The 27,983-nt window shown below is 55.6% G+C and overlaps 2 protein-coding genes across 14 annotated transcripts in view; both read left to right on the plus strand.

Annotated features, from left to right (window-relative positions):
- The window catches only part of MYCBPAP (MYCBP associated protein), a 34,216-nt gene extending 18,477 nt beyond the window's left edge, over positions 1–15,739 (plus strand). For 3 of the 6 annotated variants that reach the window (XM_070560670.1, XM_070560671.1, XM_008517983.2), the window contains exons 2-19: positions 3,539–3,666; positions 4,273–4,432; positions 4,578–4,681; positions 5,531–5,714; positions 5,942–6,057; positions 6,378–6,528; positions 7,436–7,551; positions 7,646–7,761; positions 8,241–8,352; positions 8,890–9,079; positions 9,596–9,783; positions 10,778–10,924; positions 11,418–11,822; positions 12,250–12,371; positions 13,071–13,186; positions 13,663–13,808; positions 13,976–14,146; positions 15,566–15,739. In XM_070560670.1, coding sequence (XP_070416771.1) covers positions 3,539–3,666; positions 4,273–4,432; positions 4,578–4,681; positions 5,531–5,714; positions 5,942–6,057; positions 6,378–6,528; positions 7,436–7,551; positions 7,646–7,761; positions 8,241–8,352; positions 8,890–9,079; positions 9,596–9,783; positions 10,778–10,924; positions 11,418–11,822; positions 12,250–12,371; positions 13,071–13,186; positions 13,663–13,808; positions 13,976–14,146; positions 15,566–15,703 — 2,810 coding nt within the window. In that variant the 3' untranslated portion in view covers positions 15,704–15,739. Of the gene's footprint in view, positions 1–3,538; positions 3,667–4,272; positions 4,433–4,577; positions 4,682–5,029; positions 5,251–5,530; positions 5,715–5,941; positions 6,058–6,377; positions 6,529–7,435; positions 7,552–7,645; positions 7,762–8,240; positions 8,353–8,889; positions 9,080–9,595; positions 9,784–10,777; positions 10,925–11,417; positions 11,823–12,249; positions 12,372–13,070; positions 13,187–13,396; positions 13,809–13,975; positions 14,147–15,565 lie in introns of those variants that run through there. The other 3 variants (XR_011523083.1, XR_011523082.1, XM_070560672.1) reach the window with 2 other exon arrangements.
- A 1,169-nt stretch (positions 15,740–16,908) lies between these two features.
- On the plus strand, positions 16,909–27,959 carry EPN3 (epsin 3). Of its 8 annotated transcripts, none has more exons than XM_070560674.1 (10): positions 16,933–17,325; positions 20,497–21,197; positions 22,182–22,300; positions 22,983–23,063; positions 23,273–23,398; positions 24,362–24,449; positions 24,900–25,169; positions 25,254–25,451; positions 25,580–25,810; positions 26,014–27,959. In XM_070560674.1, exons 2-10 carry the CDS (start codon positions 20,636–20,638, stop codon positions 26,346–26,348), a joined length of 2,010 nt encoding a protein of 669 aa, XP_070416775.1. In that variant the 5' UTR covers positions 16,933–17,325; positions 20,497–20,635; the 3' UTR covers positions 26,349–27,959. The 8 variants fall into 8 exon arrangements, with proteins under 8 accessions (XP_070416782.1, XP_070416775.1, XP_070416780.1 ...); XM_070560676.1 differs by having other exon boundaries at positions 17,052–17,325; positions 25,335–25,451; XM_070560677.1 differs by lacking the exon at positions 16,933–17,325 and adding an exon at positions 18,726–18,886 and having other exon boundaries at positions 25,335–25,451.
- The last annotated feature ends 24 nt before the right edge of the window (positions 27,960–27,983 follow it).

Raw genomic sequence — 27,983 nt, forward strand, 5'->3', positions numbered from 1 at the left:
ATCAATTAAAGCTCGGCCCGGGCAGGGACAGGCCTCCCTTGGTTCCCCCAGGGAAACTCTGAAGTCAGAATTTCCTAAAGACCTTAATCAACACTAAAAAAGAGTAACGTTTAGATAAAACAAGAAGCAGAAAAGTAGAAGCCAGGTTTCTTCGTCCTCTGTGGTCCCCCACCCCCCACCTGAGCGCAGTGCTTCCAGCGGCCTGGGCTAGCTCCAGCAGGGGTGTCACCTGACTGCTGCGATAGGGCTCCTTCCTCCCTCTCCAGGCACGTGCAAGGGGGCTGTCCTCTTTGACCCACTCACAGCTGTCAGGATCCAGGGAGAAATGCCAGCTGTATGGCTCCCCAGGAGCCCCACTCAGCCTGGGTTTCCAGACCAAAGAATAGGAACGAGCAGGGCCTCTGTGGGTTTAGTAGCGAGACATACCTCCACCCTGTGGAGTCCTCCTGCAGGTCCTGAAGGGACCCCCACAGGATCTTCCTTCCTCCCCGGTCTCCCCAGCTTGCCCCTGCCCCCACAGTCCACCTGGCTCCCCCTCTCTGGATGAATCACTGAAATGCTGCTTTCATCACTCGCTCTCCTGGACCAAACCTCCTTCCTGCCAACAGGGGAAGATCAGATGCCCAGCCTTACTTTACAGAGCCATCATGCCCTATTTCCCTCTCATCCCCAGTATCATCCCCTACCTCCCCAACAGCCTTCTGTGTCCCCGTGCCTCACACCTGCTGGGCTCAGCCCTGCCTCCACCTTTCCTCTGACTGTGACCTCACCTGGGACACCACCGTCTGCTGCTCCACCTGGGCAAAGCCTTCCTGTCCTTCAAGGCCTGACTTAGCCTGTGAAGCTGCCTCTGACCCCTGCAGCGGCTCTTGCAAACCTTCCTTTAGAGCCCTAAACTGTATGATCCACATCCATCTCCTCCTCTTTGATGTGTCACCATACCCATTGCCTGTGCCCCTAATTTAGGCCTTACGTTATGATTAGTGTGTGTTAGTGTCTGCTGCATTTTTCAGTTCCTCAAGAGAAGGAGCTATATTTTAACCTTTTACAGCATCTTCTCTGTAGTTTATAGCACACCAAAGGTGCTTGGTAAATATTCTCTAGGGTGAATTGAAATTTAAAAGGGATGCATCATTTTTAGGAGTACTTTCTTACCTACAGTGCACCAGTCCCTGTGTGCGGTAACAGCATGTATTGCACCGCATTCAAGAGAACCTTCTCAGGAAAACCTCAGACCAGGGTGTCACTATTTCAGAAATCTTCAGCAATCTTGAAGGTTTATAAATGTACACGTGGTAATTATATACCCACCAGCAAAAGGCACGCATCTGGAGATGTTTCATCCCTTGGGAAGGTGTAAAACCAGCCAAGGTGATGGACAGAGAAAGCAGATGTCCTAGAAAATATAAATAGTACCAAAATATTTATAAAAGCAGACCTTTGACTGGCTCCAGTTCTCCCTTGGGCTGCCACCAACTTCGATGACTATGTAGAAGGGAGAGGGGAAGTCAAAATGAAAACCCAAGGTGGCACGTCCACATTGGCGGTGGGTGGGACCAGAACACGGGGTCCAGCCGCTTGGCCCGTGTGTGTTTGTGTGGATGCAGAGCCATGTGGTTGACTGACAGATGCTCCTGAGTTTCTGCTGACCCCAGGGCTGAGGAGGTGGATCCTGGCCAACAGACTGAATTTAGCGTTATGTTTGGGATGATTCTGGCTTGGGGTTTTTTGCCACCAGCTATGTGGGCATTTCCTAAAAATTAGTTTGCCTTTGGTAACCAAAACACCTGCCCTGATGTTTTAGTGATATTGCCTCTTAAAAATTGAAGTCCTGGGGCCAGCCTGGTGGCACAGCAGTTAAGTTTGTGTGCTCCGCTTCAGCGGCCCAGGGTTTGCTGGTTCAGGTCCTGGGCATGGACCTAGCACCATGTATCAAGCCATGCTGTGGCAGCATCCCATATATAAAGTAGAGGAACATGGGCACATATGTTAGCTCAGAGCTAATCTTCCTCCAAAAAAAAAAAAAAATTGAAGTGCCGTAAGAAGCAGTGGATGAAACCAAGTTCTGTTTTCAAGTCCCTGAAGGCAGGACTTAGGTTTTCTTTTGATGATTTTGTGTAGGGCCTTGTATCAACCCATTCTCAAGCAGAGGGCAGCAGACAGGAGGATACCAGCCAGAGAAATGAGGTGCATTTGAAACCGTTACCCCACCTCTGAGGGAGGCAGGCAGGGCTTGTGTCCCCACTGAAGAATAACTCGCTTCTGCCCATGTGTTCTCAGTGCCGGGCTCCGGCATGCTGCATGAGAGACACAGGCTCCGATCTCTGCACTTTTCTCCAGTCCTGTGAGCCACTGTCATCGTCAACCACTTCATTACTACAGGAGACTCTGGACAGTCTCGGCCTCAGTCTGGTGCCTCCTAATCCATTCTGTACTGTGTCATGGCTCACCGGGTAAAGACCCGAGTCCTTCACATGGCTCACTAAGCATATCGTGATAGGGTTCCTAGTTCCCTCTCCAGGCACTGCCCCCTACCTCCCACCTCACTACACTCCAGCTATTTTAAAAATACATGCTTTGAGTTCCAGGAGCAAGCTGCGTTCTCTCTTGCCGCCAGGCCTCTTCATGCTGGTCCCTTTGGAATGCCTGTTCCCCATGCCCTTTCTCTCATTTAAGTTCTAATCATCCTTCAGCTCTCAGTTTAAACATCGCCTCCTTAGGAAGCCCTCCCTGACTACCCCACACCCCGGGCTGGGCCCCCCGGATGCTCCCACAGTAACCCCAGATCAGTCTGTTTGACAGTCTTGTGTCCCACGGGCATGAGTCTCTGCCTTATGTCCCTAGAGCCTAGCAGAGTGCCTGGCATATAGAAGATGCTTAAACAGTATTTATTAAATGAAAGAATGTGAAATAAATGGTCAGCGGTGAATGTTCTGCTTCTCCCAGAGCATCTGCATTTTAACCAGTGTCTTAAGAAACCCGATGCCTTCACCCGGAAGAAAGGATCAGTGCCAGCAATGGAGGAGGCTGGGAAGGCATCTTGTCCAGTTGTCCCAGACCACTGTGCATCAGAGTCACCTAGGGAGTTTAAGGAATACAGCTCCCAGGCCCTAGCTCCACGCAGGAGCCAGGAAGCTGTATTTGTAAATCTCCCCGGAAGATTCCGAGGCAGACATTTGACTAATATTTGGGAACCACTGGCTTAGTCCAGCTTCCTTTTTTAACAAAAGGGAAGACTGAGGTCAAGAGAGGTTAAGTGACGTACCCAAGGTTGTCCAGCTTTTAAGTAGCACAGCCTGGAATGAAACGTCTTCTGGTCTCAATTCTGGAAGTCTACGGAAGACTCAGTCACTGGCAGGCCAGGGGTGATATTAGGAGGATCTTAAAGAGAAAAGTCCTGTCACCCCAGCAAAGTGCTGCCCAAGCTACCTTGGTAGCCTCTGCTGTCCATCCATGTGGCCAGTCTGCCCCTCCCCCGCAGCATGGAGTCTAATATCTATCTATGTTTAAGTACTTGTAACTTTCTGCTTCTCTTCAGATAAGAAGCGGGCAAAGGTAACTGAGCAGCCCACGCCCCCCATTCAGGAAGAACCTGAGCCTGTTAGCAATGTCCTACAAGGAGATGACATCCTTGCCTTGGCCATTAAGAAGGAAGACTTGAGGAAGGTAAGGATGAAGTCCAGGGATGCCTTACGGCAGGAACGTTTCCCTGCCAGCCTGTGTGGCCTAGAACATCAACCATGTCCACTGTCTCCATCACCTCCCTACTTATAGGGAGTGTCTAGTTCCATGGAAAAATCCATGGAACACAAATTCTTTGCACTTTTGCCTCTAAAGGAATTTACTATGTTTGCTTGAACATTTTTGAGATTTGAATAAAAACCACAGGGGTAATGAGATGATGAGGTATCTTGCTTTCCATGGAGGCCAGAGCCATCATCCCCATTTCACAGCAGGGAAAGTGAGTTTAAGAAGCACGGTTACAGATGTGGATAAAGCTGCTGAACCCGAACCCCAGGTGCTACCAGGAAGAGGCACCCGCTTCCCAGCGAAACTGTCTGGAAGCATAAGATACTATTTTTTTCCTCCAGGACATTACTAAGTCTCATGCTGTTACACAGGCGTTTCCTCAACAGAACATATGGACAGAGCTGGAGAAACACATTGGTCAGCCTTCAGGAATTCCACCAAGAATTAGGACGGAGGAGATGGGTGGTTTTCTTCCTCCTCCTGATCTCAAGTGGAATTCTCCTCTGTTTTGTTTCTTTTTAGCAACACATTCCTCGCCTTATTGAAACAGAAGATAAACCTGTCATTACCCAGAAGTTTATCATCCGTAAATTCAAACCCAAGGATTCTAGGAAGACGATCTGCCACTTAGTAGCACATCCTGCTACTCCAGATGCAGCCACAAAGCCGCTGGACTACTCTGGTAGGCCCAGCCTTGGCCCTGGCATTGCTGGTCTCTGAAGGATCAGCCTTGAAAGAAAGCAGGGTCTCCATCAGAAATTAACCCCTCGAGTTGTTTACATCTGCTAGCTACAGCTTGTCTTTCCTCCTCCTCTTTTGCCCCCCAGGTCCAGGTGACAGCTTCCATGGCAGTGACCAGATCCTGCCACACCACATCCTGGGGAATCTCGAGGACTTTAAGAGAATTGCAGTTTCTCGAGGGAACATCCAGGTGCGTTTGCACAGAGCTGCCTGGGTGAGAGAGGTCACTGTGGTCATTTCATCTCAGTCCCTGGCACAGTCAAGCGGGGCGGGGGTTAGAAAGGCAGTCCAGTCTCAGGGCCCTGGAGTCTGGGGTGATAAGTGATTTCCCCCTGAAACAGTGAAGCCACCTTAAGCTAGCTTCAGCTGAAGTCAGGAATGCACCATAAGGATACAGAGGTGCCTCGAGGAGCCCAAAGGCGAGTGCGTGCCTGGCTCCGGTTAGACTGAACCCAGAAAGGCATCAGGGCGCAGGGCCCACACTCCCTCATTGCCCTCTGCTCCTCTGTGCATCAGCTTCCTTTTCCCTTCTCCCAAGACTGGCCTGCTCTGCTCCTCAGTCCGCACAGTGGAGGAAGGTGCTTCCCACAGCTCCCAGGGCCACGTGAAGAGTCTGCCTGTCTTTCCGACTTTCCCGTCACGCAGAACCATTCTCTGTCTCTCAGTCCTTCACTTCCCTGCTTCCAGGCAAAGAATCGCTGATTGGTCAGGTGCTAAGGAGGCCTGGGGTCATACGGCTCAGTCACCCTGCGGGTGAAGGTATCAACATCAGTTGTGAGGAGGACAGACACACTGAGAGATGTTGACCACACTCTTAGGACAGAGGTTCCCATTCTAGGGGAGAGGGGACCGACAGCAGTTTCCAAGGCCCCTGGGTCCTGTGATTTGTGTTCTGTCACTTGTTACCTTAGGGTCCTGAAGAGGAGGGCGGCTCAGCAGTGTGGGAAGATGGCAGGGATTTAGGTCTCGCGAAATCTCTGCTCAGCCCCGGTTCAGCGTCTTCTCACCATCCTCTGCACACTCGTGTTGTACTTTTCAGCTGGCTGAGCTGATACATACCCCACCCTCTCTGATGACCCTCATCTCAGCTAAAGATGAGCCGAAGCAGAAAGCCCCCAAAGAAAAGAAGGCACATCTCTGGGCGCCCCCTCCTCAGCACAACTTTCTGAAAAACTGGCAGCGCAACATAGCCCTGCGGAGGAAGCAGCAGGAAGCGCTCAGCGGTGAGCAGGGTGGACCGGGCTCCCGCCTGGCCTCCGTCTGGCATCAAGGCTCGGCTGTATCTTTTCTCTCCCTCTACCTGTCCAGAGCCTGTTTGTTCTATTCACTCCCAAGCGTTTCTTAGTGGGTCCTGAAATCAGCCCAGTGATGAGGCTGACCAGTGCAGCATGCCAGGGCCCCTGTTTGTTCTGATTTGGTGCCGGGGCTGCATTCTTGGCTTTCTCTCTAGAACGCCTGAAAAAGCCAGTGGGCGAGCTGCTGATGCACACTGGGGAGACCTATAGACAGATCCAGGAGGAGCGAGAGCTCATTAACCGATTGCTACCAACACAACATGATGGGAAGGTAAGGACAGCATTCGCAAGTGCCCTGTGAGGAGGGGTCTGCACACACTGATGGGTGCCTTAGGGCACACAGTAGCGGACAAAAAAAATCTCTCTGTTGCAAAAAACCCTCTAGGCCTTTACTAAATTATGTTACTGGTCCTATTATTGGGTGTTTGGGGACTGGCCAGTTAAGTAATTCAGCCTATGATAGTCACTGGTAGTTAATTTGAGGACAAGGACATCACAGGTACTGAGTTATTAGAATAGTCTTAGTGTTCTCTCCTAAACGCTGTCTCCAAGATGTCCAGGTGATCTGACTCATCCATCCTTCCTTGCCAGGGCCATCAGGAGACCAATGGGTTCTGGAGTCCACTGGAGTACCTGGGAGATGACATGACGGGTCTGGTAATGACGAAGACAAAAACTCAGCATGGCCTCATGGAACCGGTCATGCACATCAGGAAGCCCCAGTCCATCCAGGCAGAGATGGGTGAGGAACAGGCTGCAAAGGAAGCAGCAGCTTGTGACTGTCCTGGGAGGCGGGATGGCGTGTTCTGCGTGAGACCGACCTGAGATCAAGTCCCATAACCCTCTGGGGGCCCACCCCCTCGTCGGGAAGACAGCAACAGAGGTGGTAGGAGAAGTGGGTGGGAGTGTGGCTGTAGGGCTGTGCTGTACGGTACAGCTGCCGCCAGCCACCATGGCCACTGAGCACCTGGAATGTGCTTGGAAGTTAGATGTGCTGTGAGTATAAGCTGCACACTGGGCTTCAAAGATTAGTAAGAACAAATAGATTTTGTTAATAATTTTTATGTTGATTACACACTGACAATATTTTTGATATATGGGGTTAAACTATATTACTAAAATTAATTCCCGTTTCTTTTTACCGTTGGGAATGTGGCATCTAGAAAATTTTAAGTTACACACGTGGCTCACATTTGTGGTTGGCATGAAATTTCTATTGGGTGGCCCTGCTCTCAAGGCTGCCAGGCGGCCTGGGTTCAGCTCCCAGCTGTGCTGGGTTGGTGAACTCTCATGAGTTATTCCATCTCTCTGGCCCTCAGTGTCCCCCTTGTGAAATATTCACAGGACGGTGAGAGGGTTAAATGAGACATGATGCGTATTAAGAGGTTCTGGCCCATTGTTAAAATAAAAGGGAGCTGCTGTTATTATTTTTGTTATAATTCAAAGATGTGACGGTTTGGAAGCTAATTTTGCAGGAGCCTGCCTCAGTAGGTGTGGGGCAGGAGGACTGGAGCCCAGCTGCACAGGGAAGCTGTATCTTCACCCGTCCCGGAAATGGTGCTGGGATGGGCGCTCTCAGAGCCCTTGGGAGTGGGTGGGGAAGGGGCATGGCAGCAGCCTGTGCTGAGTGTCCTTGGACCCTGCTCTAGGATTGCCGGCTCAGAAGAATACCTGGTACCGCTACACCTGGGATCGGAGTCTGTTTCTCATCTACCGACGCAAGGAGCTGCAGAGCCTCATGGCAGAACTGAATTTCAGCCAGCAGGTTGGTCACGCCTCCGTGCTCAGCCTGAAGCCAGCCCCTTAAGGTGGCATCTGTCTTCAGTCAGCTAATCTTTCCTTTCTTGGTTCCCTCTAAGGATATTGATGGCCTGGAGGTAGTGGGCAGAGGGCAGCCTTTCTCGACTGTTACAGTGGAAGACTATCCACTGTTTGAAAGGAGCCAGGAAAGCTCCTCTGAAGACACAGTGCCCTTGTGAGTCAGGCCTGGGCCCGAGGGAGAGAGGCTGGAGAGGGTGGCTTCCCCAGCACCCACAAGTACTGAAGGGCAGGCTTTCCTCCCTGAAATCAGGGTGCCTCCATCCCAGCTTCTCTCTAGTGGCTGCCACCTCCTCTTCTAGCCCCTTCCAACACCTGTGCTAGCTTTTCTGTTGCCATCTGCTCCCTTCCAGAAACCAGCTCCTAATGGGGATTTCCCAGACATTCCTCTGCTGGTAAACAGGGCACCTCCAAGTTCCCAGTACCACACACACTGAATGGCTTTGCGTGAAGAGTCTCTGTGTGTCCAGCAACCTCCCACCTACAGGAATGGAGCAGGACGAAGCTGAGCTCGATGGGGCTGATGACACTCCATTGGAGGGCAGAGCCAATCACCTCTCCAGACCTCCTCCATGGGCTCCATGTGGCAAGACTGTGGCAGCCTCAGGGAAAACAAGTCCTTGGTTTTTCTTACAGAGACGACTTAGCCAGTTACCCTGATGTGGTCCCCATGCCTATTCTCGGCCCTTCTCTGCTGTTCTGTGGGAAGCCAGCGTGCTGGATCAGAGGCAGGAACCCACAAGACAAGGTAAAACTGTCACCCTCACCCGCCTGCTGGGAGGGCCTCCCTCGTGGGGCAATCCCAAGGTGACCGTGGGGGTCCCGAGGAGGCTGCACGGTCTCCTATTTGCATTTTCATCTGGTTGTGCATTCAGCATGTCTGAAAATGGTAACAGAAACACTAACTTGAGCCAGAATAAACTCACAAGGCTGAAAAGAGTGTCAGAAGTCACCCAGTTTGTACCTAGCCCCAAGCATGTAAATAAGCAAACCTTCTCAAACAGGTGTGGCTTTAGGAAGGTTCTAAAATATTCTTCAGATGCTAAGGAGCAGAAATGTTCATCAGATACTAAATATGTTTGTCTCCTCTTCTTATGTTGATGGTGCCTCAGAGACAGCCACCCTTGGGAATGATAACACTGTCTGAGAGCAGCCAGGCCCTGGAGGCCCGGGACGTAGGACTTTCAGCACAAAACCCAGGAAGGTCCCGGCAAACCAGGATAAGCTGGTCAGCCTAGGCCGGGGCCCCCCTCAGAGACCTTTCTCGTACCTCCTCCTTCCCCAGAAGCATGTCGGAATTGCTGTCCGCATGACCTTTGAAACTCTAGAAGGGGAGAAAACATCTTCGGAACTAACTGTGGTCAATAATGGCACTGTGGCCATTTGGTACGACTGGCGGCGGTGGGCCCAGCCAAACTCTTTCCAAGACCTGAAGAGAAAGAGGATGCAGCGGTTTTACTTTGACAATCGGGAAGGTACCTAGGAGAAGCTGCCCTGCACACCCGCTCCTGCCCTCAATGTCTGTGAGAAGCCATAGTCCAGCTAATGCCCAGCTCCTGCAAGTTTGAGCCCCTCTTCCCCACCTCATCCTTCCCATTTCTATGCTGAAGTGTGTCATCTCCTACCTGTTCATGTCTGTTGGGGAACGGTTGAACTCTTAAGAAGACAGGGAGGTGAGCTACCAGGGAGCATTCTCGGGGTTCAGGGACCTATATGCACAGGCCTGAGGGTAGGATGACCAGCTGTCCCTGTTTGCCTGGGACTTTCCCAGTTTTAGCACGAATAGTCCCACATCCCTGGAAACCCCTCAGTCCTGGGAAAACCGGAACAGTTGGTCACCCTATCTGGGGCTCAGTTACATGTGTCTGCATAAGCTTAGGGCTCAGTTAACTTTATATGTGCTGGCTTGGGGCTCAGTTAACGTTATACTTGCAGGCTTGGGGCTCAGCTAGCTCCTGCTTTGTGAAAACTGCTGTCTCTGTCCCTCTCAGGTGTGATTCTGCCTGGAGAAACTAAAAACTTCACCTTCTTCTTCAAGTCTCTGAACGCCGGGATCTTCAGGGAATGTTGGGAGTTTGGAACCCACCCTACTCTGTTGGGAGGTGCTCTTCTGCAGGTCAATCTCCACGCCGTCTCCCTGGCCCAGGACATTTTTAAGGATGAGAGGAAGTCACTGGAGGTGAGGGACTCAGGATCTTGGCCCCTTTGGACACCAGATAGGCCACCCTAGTGTTCTTCCTGGCACTGCCCGCCGGGGTCTTGTTTCTTCCAGCCTAAGGGGTGAATTTTTCGCAAGCAGGCAGCTGTTCTTGGTCCGCCAACTCTTCCCAGGGCTTTGTGATGTGAAAGATGGGTGGGCAGGTAGGGGGAGGGGCAGCTGGGAGGTCTGCCACGCATGGCCCCCACTGCGTTAGAGAGAAAGGAGACTGGGCCTTAAGACGCAGACTGTGTGGAAGTACTTGAGTGCAAACACAACAGATGACCCTTCGCGCCGCCACTGTATTTGTTCAGTGCTGTCTGGTGCTCGCTGGTGGAGTCCTATTTAACTGGCAAGACTTCAAAACCAGGCAAAACTAGAGGGAACAATTTAACGAGTGTGGCTGGCGACCTGGAGTGAGTGCGAGGTGGGAGCTGGGAACCTGCTGGCCCCAGTCAGTTCACAGCTGCCCATCTGCGGCTGTGCTTTTTGACTCATTGTGGCCTCCAAGCATAAGTCAGCTGGGCCTGAGTCTACAGTGACCAAAGGTAACTTTGATGAGCGTCGTGTCTACTTTACTCACTGACTATAGGACCAGCCTCTCTCAGTCCCTTCGCTGTTTCGGTGGCACTGACCAGGTGGCCAGGCCGTGTTCTCAGCAGGGCCCAAATCCTGTGGCCCCTGCCCCTTGCCCTTCTTCCTGATCTGGGGGAGAGGCTGGCTGTGTGACCTGGCTCCATGAGGGAGCAGCCTCTCCGGAACTGGCCCCTCCCCTGGATCCTTTCAACCTTTTTTAGGGAACAAGGATGTCTGGAGAGATTCAGGGGGTGTTGAGTCTTGGAATAGGGGGGTGTGTGTGCCAGACAGACAGTGGCAGCAACTTGACCCCTAGGAAGGCACAAAGTCCTAAGGGATATGGCTCCCCTCGAGGATGCAGCATGAGTTTTGAAAGCCTGAGCCGCCTTCCTTTCCCCAGGACAAGCTGGCTGCCCATGAAGCAGTCACCATCGTGGAGAGCGTGTTGCAGGAGCTGCTGAGGGGGATCCAGACCCCGGAGCGTGTGCAGTCACCTGTGGACACCTATCTCACTGAGGAGGACTTGTTCTCCCATAGGAATCCTCGGGTACAGGCCCAGCGCCGGCCCCCGTCCCTCCTGTGTGCCATGGGTGAAAGCAGTAGCAAACCTGAAATGCGCCAGGACCCGTTCTGAACATCTTCCATGAGTAATTCACTTTCCCCTCACAGCAGGCCTGTGAGATGGGTGTTATTTGTATCTTCATTTCACATGGAGGAAACAGGCCCAGAGAGGTGAAGATAGGGCCCAAGATCACTTAGCTAGTAAGTGGATGCTTGAGAGAACAGAGCTTGACACGCTCCTTCATTCAAACCTTGTCTTACTTGGAAGCCCAAATGTAAAAAAGCTTTAAGTTGGAGATGCTCAGGTTGAAGGAGAAGTGGGAAGCCCCTCTGGCCACAGCCACTCCTGATGCCTTCCTCCCTGCCTCCCCCATCAGTGTGCCCTGGAGGGAATGGGAAACCAGAGCAGGGCTGCTCGGGCTCTGGGTACCCCACACTCCGGCCGCCACATCACATGTCTTCCCTTGCCTCTGCTGCAGCTGCACTACCAGCACCAAGTGGTACAAAACCTGCACCAGCTGTGGCGCCAGTACATGATCTCGCCTTCCAAGGCCAAGGAGGCCAGGAGCGAGGAGCACCTCAGCCCCAAGGCCCGGGCTGCCATGGCCCAGTCAGCCTATTTGGAGAAGCCCTCACTGAACGTCGAGTCTTCAGTGAACTTTAAGATCCCAGTCTTGGAATCCCAACAGCCCTGGCAGGAGGACTCCCGAGATTTTTTCAGGTCCCAGAAGACCGGACTGGAGGCCAGGAATTTTCCACGGAAGAGCATCATGGAGGAGCTCCTGGTAGAGGGAAGTCCAGACCTGGAGAGCGCCAAGAGCCCGTGGGAGCTGGATGGCTTTCCCCGAGCTGAGTGGAACCTCTGCTTGGAGGACTTCAGAAAGGTGCCTTCCCGAGCCTTGAAGGGGTTGATGGAGAATGGCCCTGGCTCAGCCGGGTGCTGGTGCTCTTGTCCTGAACCAAGGGAGGGCCCCAGCAGAGCCCACTCCTCCTCAGAGGCAAAAAAGCGAAACCTCAGGGCCTGGAGAAGGCCACCTTTTGGTTCATCTCTTTTCGTCTCGGGGACCTAGCTCACTGTGCAGCAGGGGCTCCCTCTCTCAGCCTGGCATTCCTTGGAGAAGGAGTTCGTGGGTACCAACTTCTGAGGGAGGTCTCAGGTTCCCACAGAAGGCACCCCAGACAGACTCTCCATGGCTGTGTCCCCTCCTTGCCACATGTTCTCACTGCACCAGGCTCGTCACTAGAGGACACAGGGACCCTTGGTGTCCTGGGCAGAATGGTTGCCCATGGTCCCTGTGATCCTGTGGCCAGGTGGTGATGGCACTCCCTGAGGAGAACCAGAGAGAAGATGCCCTAATCGGGCTCAACAAAGCAGCCCTGGAGCTGTGCCAGGAACAGAGGCCACTGCAGTCTGACTTCCTGTACCAGATGTGGTAGGTGCCCCCCCAGGAGACCAGCCCCATCTCCTCCCCTGTGTAGCATCAGGGCAGGCAGTCCCAGGACTCCCCTTATGCTCAGGTTGCTGAAGGACGCTGCAGACAGTCCATGCCCTGGCACCCACCACAGCCCCTACTGCTGTCAGGGGAGCAGTCACAGCACAGTAAGCACCTAGTCTGTTTAAAAATGTTTCCTCTTTCCTTTTTCCTTCCCAATGAGCAGAGGAATGAAAAGAGGAGAAACCAGAGGGCAGTGAGAAGTGGGGCATATTCCATGGAAAGCCTCACTTCTCGGTTGTCAGCCTTCCCATCGCCTGTTTGGAACTTGCCTGGAGAGGCTTGGGGACCTTCAGCAAGGCCCTCAGAACACATCCCTGGGAGCCTCATGCTAGAAATCTTGGGCAAGGTCCGGCCCCTGCAGTGAGGCTGGACTCAAGTCTAGCTGTGGTTTCAAGCTAGCAGTTAGACTGACCCGACCCTGGTCCCTGGCCACTTTTTCTTGGCTGCGCCTGAGAGAAGCCAGATCCCCATCTGAATGCTTGCACAGGTGCCGGGGAGGATGCTGGCTGGACGGGGCCATGGTGTTCCCAGGGCAGTTCATGGCACTAGCATCTCGGAAGGGAAGGACCCAAGCCCCTGCAGGTTCAAAGGCAAGTGAGGGGTGACGGCTGCTCTCCACTGTGTCTTGCCCTCCAGTTTGCAGCTGTGGCGGGATGTGATTGACAGCCTGGTGAGCCATTCCCTGTGGCTGAGGGCTCTGCTGGGCCTGCCTGAGAAGGAGACCACCTATTTGGACGTACCAGATGAGCAAGGTCAGACATTGTGCAGCCACATTTCCGCGGAGTCTTCACTATCCCTCTGCCCAGACAGCAGTGGCGCCTCAGCCATTTCTACCCCTGTGGTGGAACCTCCATTAGGTTGATCCATGGAGAAGGCCCCTGCCACTCTTTTATCTGCTGCCAGGATTTGGGATCCAGAATCAACCTTAGCGATCACCTTAGTTCAGTTCCCTTGTTTTACAGATGGAGTCCCAGAGAAGTTAAATGACCTGTCCATGCCATACGTGGGGGAGTGCAGAGCTGGGACTAGGACCCAGGCCTCCCGCCCCTGTCCCACAGTCCTGTTCCACAAGGCCATGCGGCTGAGCCAGGGGCTTTACTCTCAGGCTGTGGGAATTCTCTCAAAGCTGCTGGGAGCACTGACAGCTCAAGACCCTTTGCTGTCCCGACTCCTGCTGGTGCGGTCAGCTGGGCCACAGGCCACGATGTCTTCCATTCACCTTCCTTAGATTGGAAATCGCCTCCTGTCATGGAGGTGAAGGTGACTGCCGGGAGAGTTGGGAAGGAGGACCGGAAAGCAGCAGCCCAGGAAAAGAAGCAGTTGGGAATCAAAGACAAAGAGGATAAAAAAGGAGCCAAGCTGCTGGGGAAAGAGGCATGGTCTGGGCCTGGGGCGGGCTGGGGAGGGCATCGGGGGGCTGTGGAAGGTGGGCGGTCACTCCAGCGTGCTGCCCTGGCTCTCCCGTGCGCTGCTCTTGAGGAAGTCCCGGACTTCCCTCAGGAGCTGTCGAAGACTGTGCGTGTCTCCATCTCTCCAAGCAGGACCGGTTAAACAGCAAGAAGCACAAGGCAAAGGATGACAAGAAACCGATAAAATCTTTAAGTCGGGACAGGTTTTCCTTGGAAGACCCTGCCCCTGACAGCACCACCCATTCTCATGAGCCCATCGATCCCCTGGTCATGGAGAAATACACCCAGAGGCTGCACACCGAGGTGAGGGCAGGAGCCCAGCGCTCAGCCTTCCCCTCGCTCCCACTGCCCTGCGCACCTTCCTCCACTCCCTCCTTCAGCCCGTTTATTCCACAAGTGATAAGAGCCTACCACATCCATGATGGAAGCAGAGCGGCCCTTGTGAAGGGCATCCTCGTGTGCGAGATGGACCTCATGCATAAGTAACGCATCTAGTATGTTAGGCGATGAGCACTATGGAAACGAGAGAGACTGGGCCCGGGGAATGGGAAGGCCCGAGCCGGGGCAAGTGGGCCTCGAGAAGGTGACGTCAGACAAAGATTTGAGGGGAGGTGAGGGGTGGCCCTGTGGACGTCTGAGGAAGGATGCCCTAGGCAGAGGGAGCAGCTAATGAGGGGAGGGAGTGGGCTAGGACAAGAGGGCAGAGAGGCCTCTGAGAGGGAGCAGGTCTTGTGGGGCTCTGTAGGCCATTGTGAGGACTTGGGGTTTTTCTGAATGAAATGAGAAGTCACACAGGGTTTTGAATGGAGGAGTGATATGACCTGGCTTACGCTTAAGTCCTTGCCTTTCTGCTGCTCCCACTGCCTCTCTGCATTGGGTGTGTCTTGGCAGATGCCCTCCCTGGGGGAACACTGTGTAGACTGAACTTCCAGCAAGCGTAAGGGTTTTGAAATACCGGAGAGACTGCATAAGGATATATTCTTAAGCAGTAGGTCCTTGGAGATTCACCCAGGGGTGTTTTGTTGTTGTTTGTTTTGGAGGGGAGGTCCACAAAGCCATGCTCGATACATCAGTGTGTCTCCTGGCAGTGCTTTGTCTTCCTCTGGTGTGGACCGCTGGGTCGCTGGGGTTGCATCATGCATTGTGGTGACACTCTGGGTCTCATCTGATCAGAAGCTCCATTTGCTGCTGGTGACATCACTGAGATTTCTGAAGGTCGTTGGAGCCTAGAAAGTGATCACAGGGCCCTGAGGACCCACGGGGCAGACTCTTCCTTGGCTCTTTGTCATTAGGAATCAACTTGCCGAGGCTTGTGTGTTCCAGCCCCACTGGAGGGGCACAGTCCTGAAGGTGTTGCATCCGTGGACCTGTGATCTCACAGGAAGGAAAGCTGGCCTCCAGGAGGCCAGGGGAGAACTGGGCCGCCCAAGGGGCTAAATGCTCCCTGGTGTCCCTGGAATTGCCCCTTTAACCACGCTAGGCTCTAACGTCCCCACATGTCCAAGGGGCCAGTGGAGATTACCTCCCGAGACTGGTTCAAAAAATAAGACTATTTGCAAAAATGCAAGTTCTACAGAAACTCACAACTTTGGTTTCTCTGCTCGCCAGCTGTTCTCTCCGTGGTGTAGACATGTCCACCCTCGTAGCCTGGTGAATGTTCCCTTGTGTGAGTGCTTTCCACAGAGCGAACCTTTGCCCATGACGTCTGTCCCATTCTTCCAGGTCTACGGGCTGCTGGACACCCTGGTGACCGACCTGATGATCCTGGCTGACGAGCTCAGCCCCATGAAGAATGTCGGGGAGCTTTTCCTCTGTGACCCTGACCCGTGTGCCCGAGCGGCCTTCTGTGAAACTGGTTAACAAACAAATCAATAAAGAACTTTTATCTTCCTACCACTTCCGTTATGCCTCCATGTCTTGAATGTCAAATCTTGATGAGGTCCTCGCGTGTCCCACCTGCCCTCAGCTTCCTCTCCTCCCAGTTCCTGGAGCCATCTAACAGGAGGAGAGAGAAACACAGCTGGGAGGTGATGTGTGGGATGATGATTGGAAGAGCAAGTTGGTAGCAGGACAAGGTATGAATCAGGTGACGGGACAGACAGCGTCACCCCTTGTGGTCCCTGCCTCTGACCTTCCTTGGCCCACACTTTCGGGATCATGCTTCCTGGAGGCAGGTTTTCCCCAAGTGTCATCACCAAGTATGACAAAGTGTAAGACTAGGAGAACTAGATCCCATGGGACTGGCTCCCTGAGAGCCTCCCACTTGGGCTGGCTCCAAGGGCCCTGTCCTAGTCCCTGAGGGTCAAGCTCACCATACTCCTAAACCCTAGAGGCCTGATCCCTTTGCCCTTGGCCAGAGGTCATTATTCTGGATTTTAGTCTGTCTCGTTCCTCTCCTCATGTCAAACCATCAGGCCTCCTTGAACCATTTTTCTGCCTTAAAAAGAGCCTCTGGACTTTATAGTCTCTCCCTGCTCAGAGAAATGCGAAGCAGGTAAGAGACAGCTCTTGGAAAGAAAGGCGCTGTCAGCTCAAACTCAGTACCATAATTGTTCTGTCAGTAATCATCATTCTGGGCCAGGCTTCCTGTGTAGAGTGGGCTCAAGACTCCCAGAGTTTGAAGAACAACTTTGCCAATGGTGAGCTTATTGCCTTAGTCTCGATGCAGCAGAGGTGTGGATGGGAGACGGGGGAGTGGCCACAGCCTCCCTCCCACTTAGTTCTGCTTTTGATGCTTCTGATAAGGACCTCCTGGGCCTTCAGCATCCCTCAGTTGAGACGTGGGAGGAGATTTGAGTGAGTGGGGCACTCAGTCCTCATGTCAGGGGGCTGTGCCTGGAGTCCCGATGCCCTCACCAGGATGGCTGAGGGGGCCAGCTGGAAGCCCACAGAAGGCAGTAACTCCATCAAAGGGCCAGCCCCAGGGAATGGTACTCCTGGCCCAGAGGGGAGGGGGTGGGGTGAGATGGGTGTTGGAGCCCCCCTGGCCCCGTTTCCTGTTGAGGAGGCAGGGGAAGGGTTAACTCCCTGCAGCGTGGGAGTGGGCCGCCGGCACAGGCTCCTTTGGGATCTGCATCTTCTGGGAACTGGCAGCAGGCAGGTTTCCCACCTCTGAAGGTGCCACCGGCTGCCCAGCCAGCAGGAAGGGGTTAACATGCCCTGCGCGTCCTCCTGTGTCCTGTTACTGCTGAGGCAGACCTGCCCGGCCAGCTGAGCAACTTTCCTGCGAGTGCTGAGTGCTGCCTGCCGAGAAGGCAGGCCGGCCAGAGGAAGAGCTGCAGCCTGTTCTGGGACCCCGCGGCCGCCCTTCCGAGGGTGTTTGCGCCTCACAGGAGAGGGCGGGTCTCCAGGACGAGGGTTCGTGGTGGATGGCTCTTGGGACGCCCCCAAGTCTGTGCCGTCCTCCTGCCGCGCAGGTCGGAGGGTCACTGCAGAGGCTGCTCAGGGTCCCGGGGCTGGGGCCAAGGGAGCCTGCACCGGAGGTAAGCTGGCCCCTCCCATCCACGGTGGTGCCCGGCATGGAAGGCATGGAAGGTTGCGGCTTGTCTCCCACCCAGGTCTCAGGGAGAGGGGCGAGCAGGGCAGGGACATCCAGGATCCTAGAGGCTTCCTGCCTGCAGCACTCAGGAAGAGGGACTCGGGGGCTCGCTCCCCATCCGGGGACTAACATCCTTGGTGGCATTCCCCACAGACTCCTGCTCCTCTCTGCCCACTCCTCCTCCTCAGGCCCTGTTGCCCCTCTAGCCTCAGGGCAGCCCCTACCCAACTCCAGTGCCCTGCAGGACACAGCTACCTGAGGGCTTACTTCAGCTCAGCCAGAGCTCCCGCATGTCCCTCCACCCACAGGAGGTAGGATACTGCCACTCCCCCCACTGCTCCTGCTGGACCTCATGTGGGGGCAGAGGATGAGAGGGGTGCGCGCTGTGGGGGCACACACAGACTTTGGACGAACTCATGCACGTGACTCGACAGATCTGGGTTCTTTCCATCTCCCCGGACCCCCACTCTAGGGATGCGATCTGCTTCCTTAGTCCTGACCGTCCCCCGTCCTGTGGGCCCTGAGAAGAGCAGCCCCCTCCCCACTGTACAGTTTTGTCCGGGATCCTATATCTAGGAGAGACTGAGACTCCGGCCCCCCATGGCCGTCCCATTGGCGGCTGGCCCTCCTCCCATCGCCCCAGCTTACTCCTCCCTCCTCTGCCCTGCACTGCCCTCCTGCCTCCCCACCCTCCCCCTGTCTCTGAATTGGCCTCTGGGCCCTGCCTTCTCAGTGTCCTTCCCTCCACCTGACAGGGTCTGGCTCAAGGTCACTGCAGTAATTCCATACCCGGCCGCCCGGGCTGCTGCTGCTGCTGCCACTGCCGCCACCACCACCGCTGCCTTATCGGCGGCTGGGTTTCTGTTTCACTCCCTTTTATTTCTGGGCATATTGTGTTCGATAAAACCCTTTGCTTTAACACCGCTGGCAGCGCTCCCAGCCACTCCCTCCCGCGTTCCTTCCTTTCCTTCTCTCTCCCCTCGGTGCTCCCTTGGCCTCACCGGGTCCCTCTTCCTCCTCACCTGGCCCCTCAAACTTCAGGGCAGGGAGGTGGAGGCACCTCCTTGGTGTTTCTGACCCCTTCCTTCCCCCAGCCCCGGGAGAGGTGTGCAGGGAAGTCTCCTCCGAGCCCAGCTTCTAGGAGGAAAGTCCAGGCAGGGCCGCAGGGCCCATACGGAGGGCCCCCTCCCACCACCCCAGGCCACGCAGGAGGGCCAGGGAGCCGGCCCAGGTAGGGCTGCTGGTGGAGTCCTGATGCCTGACTGGTTCTGCTGGTTTCTGCGGCCAGCACTGGGAGGAGCATACACTCGGGGCGGGCTTTAGGGCAGAATTATTTCTCATCTTGACTTGCCACCCGCTACCAGTCGGGAAGGTAAAGCAGGTCTGAGTCACTACTGAGGGGGAGGGCAGGAGTTATAGGAGTGCTGGCTGCGGGGGGGCATGCCCACAGAAGGCCTGTCACCAGCCGGCTGGACGGACACGGACAGAGAGACAGCAGACAGAAGGTAGGCAGCACTTTCAATGGGCGCTCTCCACACCACCTGGTCTCCCTCGGGATCCCATCCTCTGGGCAAAGCTCTCCCCAGCCCCCCGGGCCCTGATGAAACCTGCCAAGGCCTTCGGGGCCACTTTGAACTGAGCCCAAGGCTGGGAGGGCTGGGTGGAGGGAGAGTTGAGATGGGGGGTGGGGCAGGACAGGCTCCTTCTCCTGCTGAGTCTCAGGGCAGAGCTGAGAGGCACCATCTCCACGGCGGGCTGGTGGTTGAAGTGGAGGCTCTGCAGGTCCAGTCAGTGTGCATGTGTGCCCATGCCAGTGTACGTCCATGCCAGCGTGTGCCCATGCCAGAGGAACAGCCGTGGCAGGGGGATTCTGGTTTGGGTTTCTGGTAGAGCCCTGGAGACCCTTTCTCTGTCATGGGCCTGGGTTTACTTTCAGCAGGTGGCCGGGTCCTGAGGCTGTAGGGAGGCAGTGGGCTGGCCCAAGCCTCCCTCAGCTGGGGTGTCAGAGGTCTACCATGTGCCAGGGCCAGGAGTTTGGGGAGCCCAGACTGGCCTTGCCCTCAGGGAGCTCACGTTCTGGCTGAGAAGGTAGGACTAAGACAATAAAGCAATCAGATGAATTAATTGCAAAACTGGTGACACTGACAATAACTTTTAGATTAGTCTCCTGGAGACCTAGGTGTTAGTCCCAGCTGTGCCACCTACATGCTGTGTGACTGTGGGCAGGCCATGTGCCCTCTCTGGCTTCAGTGTTCTTGTGTGTATAACTTGGGTGGTGGTGGCTAGAACTCTCTGAGGCGCAGCTTCCCCCATATGCTCCTTCCTCTCTTGCCTTCTGGCCCAGCTCACAGTATCCCCTTTCAGCTGCCCTTCCCCTCCTTGCTGCCTCACTCCTCCTCCTCACCCTTCCCTTTGGATCTCAGCCTCAGCTCAGCCATCACCTCCTCTGGGAAGCCTGCCCTGATTTTCCTAGCTTGGGTACCCCTGTGCTCCTCTGCACTCCCACACTGGACTGTGATTGTCCGTACCCTCTCAACTAAACGTGGGTGGACCAGGACTTCTGCTCTGTGCCTGGCATAGTGCCTGGCTCAGAGAGGGCCCCAGGAAATAGGTGTTGAATGAATTAAGCTACAAAAATTAACAATGTGAGAAGGGAGGTAAGTGAGCACTGAGAAGTTTTGGAAAGGATAGGTCTTAAGCAAGATCCTGGCAGAAACGGGAGAGGTAGCCAAGAAGAAGTGAGGCGAGCAGGCATTCCTGGGGTCACCTTCACGTCCCTCACTAAGGGCAAGGACTGTGGGGTGCCTCTGCCTAGGTTAATCCTGGCTCCCCACATGCCGGCTCTGTGATCTTGGACAAGTCATTTAATCCTTCCCTGGACCTCACTTTCCCCATCTGTGGATGGAGATAAAAATAATAGCATCTTTGTCGTGTGATTGTGAAGATAAACGAGCAGGCAAAGCTTGAAGAACCTGCTGAATAACAAGAAAAATAAAAAGAGCCTGCTGAAGGCTATTCCTGGCAGTGGGGACACCCTGGCTAGGCCTTAGGTTGGGGGCTGAGTGGCCAGAGAGGTGGGCCACTGCCTCTGACTTCCTGACCCTCTCTTCCTCAGACCCATGTGGAACCCAGAGACACAGTTGCCCTGCTGAGAGCACCGCGGCCCATCCTTGCAGACTGTGATCTCACAACGGTGGCCCTCGGCCCTCCACCTCCGGCTGGGGCGGGGGCCGCCCATCTCCAAGTCCCCAGCCATGACGACCTCAGCACTGCGGCGCCAGGTAAAGAACATCGTGCACAACTACTCTGAGGCAGAGGTCAAGGTCCGCGAGGCCACCAGCAATGACCCGTGGGGCCCGCCCAGCTCGCTCATGTCGGAGATTGCTGACCTGACTTTCAACACAGTGGCCTTCGCCGAGGTCATGGGCATGCTGTGGCGGCGGCTCAATGACAGCGGCAAGAACTGGCGGCACGTGTACAAGGCGCTGACGCTGCTGGACTACCTGCTCAAGACGGGCTCCGAGCGGGTGGCCCACCAGTGCCGCGAGAACCTCTACACCATCCAGACACTCAAGGACTTCCAGTACATCGACCGCGACGGCAAGGACCAGGGCGTCAACGTGCGTGAGAAGGTCAAGCAGGTGATGGCTCTGCTCAAGGACGAGGAGCGCCTGCGGCAGGAGCGGACCCACGCCCTCAAGACCAAGGAGCGCATGGCGCTGGAGGGCACGGGCATCGGCAGCGGGCAGCTGGGCTTCAGCCGCCGCCATGGCGATGACTACGGCCGCTCACGCAGTTCCCCTTCCTCCTACAACTGTGAGTGGGCCTCGGGGGTGTGGCTGGGGACAGGGAGGCGGCCTGAGTTCCAATTCTGAGCCATGTCTGAGCCACGGACAATAACACCTCCTTCTGGGGAATGTCGTGACGATTCAGGGAGATAAGGAATGTGCCGTGCAAGTCACAATGTGGGCACATAGTAGGTGCCTAACAAGTCGGCATACACAGTAATGTTATCATATAGCTGTTATTATCGTTAATTCGCTGTCCGGCCGGACGGTTGGTGGTAGAAGCATAGACTCTGGAGTCCAGCAGCATTCCTTATTCTGCTCCTTCCAAGCTGAGTGATCTGGACAACCACCTCTCCGAACCTCAGTTTCCTCATCTGTAAAGTGGGGATAATCTTACCTACTTCATTTGTTATATGTGAGAATTAAATGAGACCAGGCCCAGCAATGCCCTCGGCCCTGTGCCTGGACACACAGCACATGGCATTCTCTTAATCCCCCCGTTTGAGGGCACTGCCCTTGAAAACAGGAGCGGCTGCAGAGCAGTTCCTGACTCCACCCCCATCCCGCCCCTGCAGCGGTGGGGGCTTCCCTGATCTAAGGAATACTCAGAATGGCCCTCCTTTCATGAAGCTCTTGACAGTACGCTGAGGGCTTAGAGGGCTGTGACCTTGACTGAATGGAGCTTCTGACCCTCTCACCCCTACTTGACCCCAGGCTGGACGGCACCCAGCTAGAAGAGTCCAGGAGCTGGAGTAGGGGGACCTGGGTTCAAGTCTTGCTGCAGGAGCCTGGCCAGGCACCCCTGGAGCTGTTTGCACATCTGTAAAGGAGGAGTTGGAATCTCTCCTGGGTGGAATGGGAAACCTTACAGAGAATGCAGGCACACACTGCCTGGCCCCAGGAGCCCGTGACTGCCGGTTGTCCCTTCCCCCTCAGTTTCCTTGGCTTCCTGGCAGGGTGGGAGGGAGCCTGTGGGCACCTGTGTGATTATGGCCATGTTGGTCCTCTGCAGCCTCCTCCTCATCCCCCCGCTACACCTCCGACCTGGAGCAGGCCCGGCCCCAGACGTCAGGAGAAGAGGAGCTGCAGCTGCAGCTGGCCCTGGCCATGAGCCGTGAGGAGGCCGAGAAGGTGAGGGCAGCCCCTGGAGGTCCCACCCGCTGGGGTGGCATGGGGAGGGGACTGGAAGACTGAAAAAGGAAGGAGAGTTGCCGAATACCCAACAGGCTTCCCTACTCTGGGCCCCAAAGCCCTAGGCCTGCTCCCAAGGAAAGCACAGGGCCCTGGGATTGTCCCGCAGGGGCTGCCTCCCCGCCTCCTGTCCTCTCTGGCCGGCCTAGAAAGGGCAGTGAGTGTGTAGTGGGTCAGGGGTACACATGGGTCCAGTGGGGCTGCTGCCACTTAATGGAGGCAAAGGGGACAAGTGCCAACAGGCACAGGAGACAGAGAGATATGCTGCCCCCCATGAGCTGTCCTTTTGGGGAGCAGCGATAGCCCTCTTGATATCATCCTCTCTGCCCTCACCTCCATGGATCCAGGCAGACCGGACAAGAAGCAGCGGGGCCTCACACAGCAGGGCTTGGGGAGCACTCAGGGGACTCAGAGGAAAAGGATCAATCTTGTTGATTTTTAAGCTGCATCTCAGATCCAGGCAGGGAGAAGCAGCACCCACATTGCTCTCTGAGGACAGGCTGCCCTCACCCACTCAGGGTGGGCGTTCTCTCCATCCTCCTCACTGCACAGGGCTATGTTGCCCTTCAGTGCACAGGTGGGCATGCTGGGCCAAGTTCACCCCTCTCTTCCTCCCCCGCAGCCAGTCCCCCCAGCCTCCCACAGGGATGAGGACCTGCAGCTGCAGCTGGCTCTGCGCCTGAGCCAGCAGGAGCATGAGAAGGTAGTGGGCCGAGCCTCCTGGACTGGTGCTGGTGCTGGTGCTGGTGCTGGTGGAGGTGCTTACCCGGGCACTAACAGGCTCCTCCTGCTTCCCTGGTGGTCCTGCTGCACCTAACCTCTCGGCCGCCTCCCACCTTGCACTCTTCTTGACTGCAGCTCAGGTCGCCTCAAGGCCAGCCTGGGCTGCTCATGCTCTCTTCACTCCTGCAGGAGGTGAGGTCCTGGCGGGGAGATGACTCCCCGACGGCCAATGGTGCTGAGGCCGCAGCCCGCTGTTGGCAGGACAGAGAGCCCGCAAGAGAAGAGAGGAAGGAAGAGAAGCTGAAAACCAGCCAGGTAGGGGGGTGCTGGGGCATGTGGGCTGACAGAGCCTGGGAGATGAATTGAGTTAATATTTGTAAAGAGTGTAGAACAGTGCTTGGTATATAGTAAGCACGACTTAAGTGTTTATTCAACGCAAATGAGAGTAGAGGGGGTATAGCAGCCCCTGGTCCCATACTGCATGGGCTGATGACTGAGTTGACAGCAAAGTGGGATGCAAAGAATCTTGATCTGAGACCCCCAGATTTGGGTTCTGGATTTGCTGCCACTTACTTTATGACTCAGGGCATGTCACTGTCTTGGCCCCAGTTCCCTTCTCTGTACAGTGGGCTTGTTGGACAGTTCCAGATCTGACATTCTAGGATTATGTGATACTGTGGATCTAGACTCAGGCATATGGTGCTGAAAACATCTTGGGCTCATACACATACTTTCCAAGAGGAGGGATTGGTTAGCTATTGGGAGCAAGACCATCCTCCGAAGCTGTCCATGCTACACCTGGGGTGTCTCTGTCTCCTTCCTGCCCATGTTTGCTGTGGCCAATTTCTCTTGGGACACTGACTTATGAAGGTAGCTTTGTCATAAAATTTGTCTTTTACCACCGATGGTCTAAGGAGCTGGACAACTGAGGAAGGGGTCAGGCAGGCCTGGGTTCCGTCCCAGCTTTGCCTCTCCCTGGCTGTGTGACTTCAGGCAAATGGTCCCCTCTGCCTGGACCTCAGTTGGTGCATCTGTAAAATGGGCACACCACTACCTGCCCAACCTACTGCACAGGGTTGTTATGAAAATCAGGCACTAAATGGATGAGGAAATATCTTATAAACTGGAAAGCACTGTAAAGAGGTGAGGGATCATTAGTAGATGTTTGTGGAATGAATAAAGCAGAGAATGAGCTGACATTAGGATGACAGGTCAGGGCCCGCCCTTCCTCTGGGCCCCCACCCACTTCTGAGCCATGGTTGCCTCTCCCTTCTACAGTCCTCCATCCTGGACTTGGCGGACATCTTCACAGCCGCCCCGGTCCCGCCCTCCACACACTGCTCTGCTGACCCATGGGACATCCCAGGTGGGCTTGCAGGGCTGCAAGAGGATCCCAGGCTAGCCCCAGAGAGCCCCTTCCTTCCCAGCCACTTGCTGGCACCCCCCTCCCCAAAGCTGAGGACCATTGGGCAAGTCACTCACCTCCCTGAGCCTCAGCTTCCACTGTGACATGGAGTCATAGTGAGGGATGGGGGAGCACATCTGAAGAGCCCAGCTCATGGGAAACTCAGAGATGTTCACTTGTTGCCCCGGCCAGTCCCTGACTGGGAAGGTGGTCTGAGCTGCCCATGCCTGGGGGTCCAGGCTCCTGGGATAAATTGCCGAAAATGGGATCCAGCTTGTTGGGTGATCCTGAGTGAGACCCATCTGTGAAATGGGTCCCTTGGCCTCCCAACTTGGTCTGGGTAACTGGGAAGGGCCCTGGACTGGGGGTAAGCGTGGGCCTGGGGTCACGTCTGTACTGTTCCCTTTTCAGGTCTCAGGCCAAGCACAGAACCCAGTGGCTCCTCCTGGGGGCCTTCTGCAGACCCCTGGTCTCCCATCCCCTCGGGAAGTGCCCTGTCCCGAAGCCAGCCCTGGGACTTGCCCCCTGTGCTCTCCTCCTCTGAACCCTGGGGCCGGACCCCAGTGCTGCCTGCTGGACTGCCCAGCACAGACCCCTGGGCACAGAAGTCCCCCCACCACAAACTTCCCAACACTGGCGCTGACCCTTGGGGGCCTTCGGTGGAGACCTCCAACAAACCTGGTAAGTGGGGGGCCAGAGGGTGTGGGTAAAGGGCTGGAGAACTGCTGACTCCCCCTAGACAGCAGATCCCGTCTGTGTTAACAGGGCTGCTTGAATGGAAAGGGGTCAGTCCAGTGCCTAGCCTTTTCGCCAGGCCATCTCATCTGCCTCTTCCTCCTTCACTAGCTCTTGGTGGTACCTCGACCTTTGACCCATTTGCCAAACCTCCAGAATCCACAGAGACCAAGGAAGGGCTAGAGCATGCCCAGGCCCTGCCCTCTGGGAAGCCCAGCAGCCCTGTGGGTAAGCAGGAGGCAGGGGATGATGCAGCTCTGGGGAATGGGGGCCCACCCGGAACTGGCCTCTCGGCCCTCTTCCTCCCACAGTGACCAATCCCTCTCTACCAATGAGCTCTATCATTTGTGTTCCAGAGCTGGACCTGTTTGGAGACCCCATCCCCAGTTCCAAGCAAAATGGCACAAAGGAGCCAGATGCCTTTGACCTGGGTGCACTGGAGGAAGCGCTAGCCCAGCCCAGTAAGGAGGCCCGAGCTTGCCGGACTCCTGAGTCTTTCCTGGGCCCCTCAGCCTCTTCTCTGGTCAACCTAGACTCATTAGTCAAGGTGCCCCAGGCTGCAAAGACCCGGAACCCCTTCCTGACAGGTAGGACACTCCCTCGTCTCTGCCAGGTCTCAACATTGCAGGCCCCTGCTCTCTTTCCAACCCTCCTTTTAAAGCCCGGCCCCTGCCCTTGAAACTTACTCTTTTCCCTATTTCTAAGACCCAAGATCTTGACCCCCTCTCATTTTAAGGCTTTGCCTCCCGGCCCGCTCCAACCACCTTCTCCCCCTCCTCTCGTTCCGCAGGACTCAGCGCTCCGTCCCCCACCAACCCGTTCGGCGGGGGCGAGCAGGGCAGGCCGACCCTGAACCAGATGCGCAGCGGGTCGCCGGCGCTGGGCCTGGCGTCGGGCGGGCCAGTCGGGGCGCCCTCGGGCTCCATGACCTACAGCGCCTCCCTGCCCCTCCCGCTCAGCAGCGTGCCAGCCGGCGTGACCCTCCCCGCCTCGGTCAGCGTCTTCCCGCAGGCCGGCGCCTTCACGCCACCGCCCGCGAGCCTGCAGCAGCCGCTGCTGCCCACGTCGGGGTCGGCGGGGCCACTCCACCCGCCCCCGCAGGCCAGCACCAACCCCTTCCTCTGAGCGCCTCCGCCCCGGCCGGCCGGCGCATGCGCGCGAGCCCCGCCCCCACGGCGCGGACCGGCGCGGGGCGGGGCTGCCACTCCAGGACTGGTACCCGGAGCTCCGACCGGCAGAGATCCCGCTCCCGCCCCGAGGCCTGCAAAGATGCTGCTCCGGGCCTCCGCAGACCTTTGCCGCTCCAGGAGCTAGAGACGGACGACCTCCCAGGGACCGAGACCACGCCCCGTAATAAAGACTGGAACCACGTCCTCAGCTCTCACCAGGAGGACTTTTTGCGTGGCCCCGGGGCGTGGCGGCCGGGTCTGGACCCCAACGCGAGTCACCTGCTGCTGTGGAAACAACTGCTTCATAGTGCGGGGCACACCAAATGCTCCCACTTTCCGTACAGCCCCCTCTGCCTGGCGCTTTCGCTTCCCGATGCTCCCCAGGCTCTTACTCATTCGATCATTTCATTCATCACACAGGGCCCTGGAGATGATACAATAGCAAGGAACAGTGGGCGGTTGTTCCCATTTATTGCACACTCGTCACGTGCTAAGCACTTTAGGAACATTATTTCATTTAATCCTTGCAACAACCCTCTGAGGTAGATAATAATATTACTCCCATTCAAGACTGGCTACAGAATTTGTGGGGTCCAGTGCATAATGAAAATGCAGGGGCCCTTGTTAAATTTGCGTTAAGAATTTCAAAATGGGGGCACCAGAGCATTAAACCAAGCGCAAAGCCTCGGCCCTGCTCCCATATTATAGGTGAGGAAACTGAGGTTTGGAGAGGTTAAGCAGGGCATGCTCGAAGTCACAAAGTTAGCACAGTGTGGGGCTGGGATTCAGAGTCAGACAGTCTGGCTCCACAGCCCCGAGCTCCCGGGCTGGGCCCCAGATTTAATTAGCAAATACTGACTGGCTGCTGTGGATGAATTCCTGGGCTTGCCTTGGAGGGATCCAAGAATTGCTAAGCCCACAGCCTCCAGGAGCTCAGAACTCAGTGGGGCAGGCAAGTCAGGTCCAGGAGCCCCCACGCTCCTTTGTTTTACTGAGTCACCTCAAATCTGGCTCGACCTCTCTCTTCTCCTTCACCAGGGCTGGGAAGAAACCCAATCTTAGCCATGAAGAGGGAGCCTGACCCCACCTGGGGGTTTATGTGGACTCTGGGAAACCAAGGGGAGGGGCAGGGCCTGGTACTTCATCCTGTGGGCCACCATAGTCACCCCTATTCCTTTTCTACTCAATGCTTTCCGGCCACTGGACCACTGGACACTGATATGTCCTCAATGCTCAGGGTCTGGCCTTGCAGGCAGCCTGCTGCCAGCCCCCACCCCTTTTCAGGGCGCTGGGGGGAAATGGCCTTCCAGTGGTCAGAAACACCAAAGTTGGCTGGGAGGATGCAATGCCGCTCTCCTTCCTAAGATGGGGGTGGGGAAAGGAGCTGCTTTTCTTTTCTCTGGAGGGAGGGAGTCCCACCTTGGCTGTTCCAGTCAGGATGGACAAGAGCACTTAGGAGTCAGATCGACAGGGCTCAAAACTCTGCTCCCAGGTTTGCAGTTAGTAATAATCACTTAGTAATAAGTGGTTATGCTCGCTGACCTTGAGTAAATTACTTAACCTATGAGTCTGTGCCTCCGTTTCCTTATGT

This window comes from Equus przewalskii, chromosome 10, assembly GCF_037783145.1.
Source record: "Equus przewalskii isolate Varuska chromosome 10, EquPr2, whole genome shotgun sequence".
In the NCBI taxonomy this organism is placed as follows: Eukaryota; Metazoa; Chordata; class Mammalia; order Perissodactyla; family Equidae; genus Equus; species Equus przewalskii.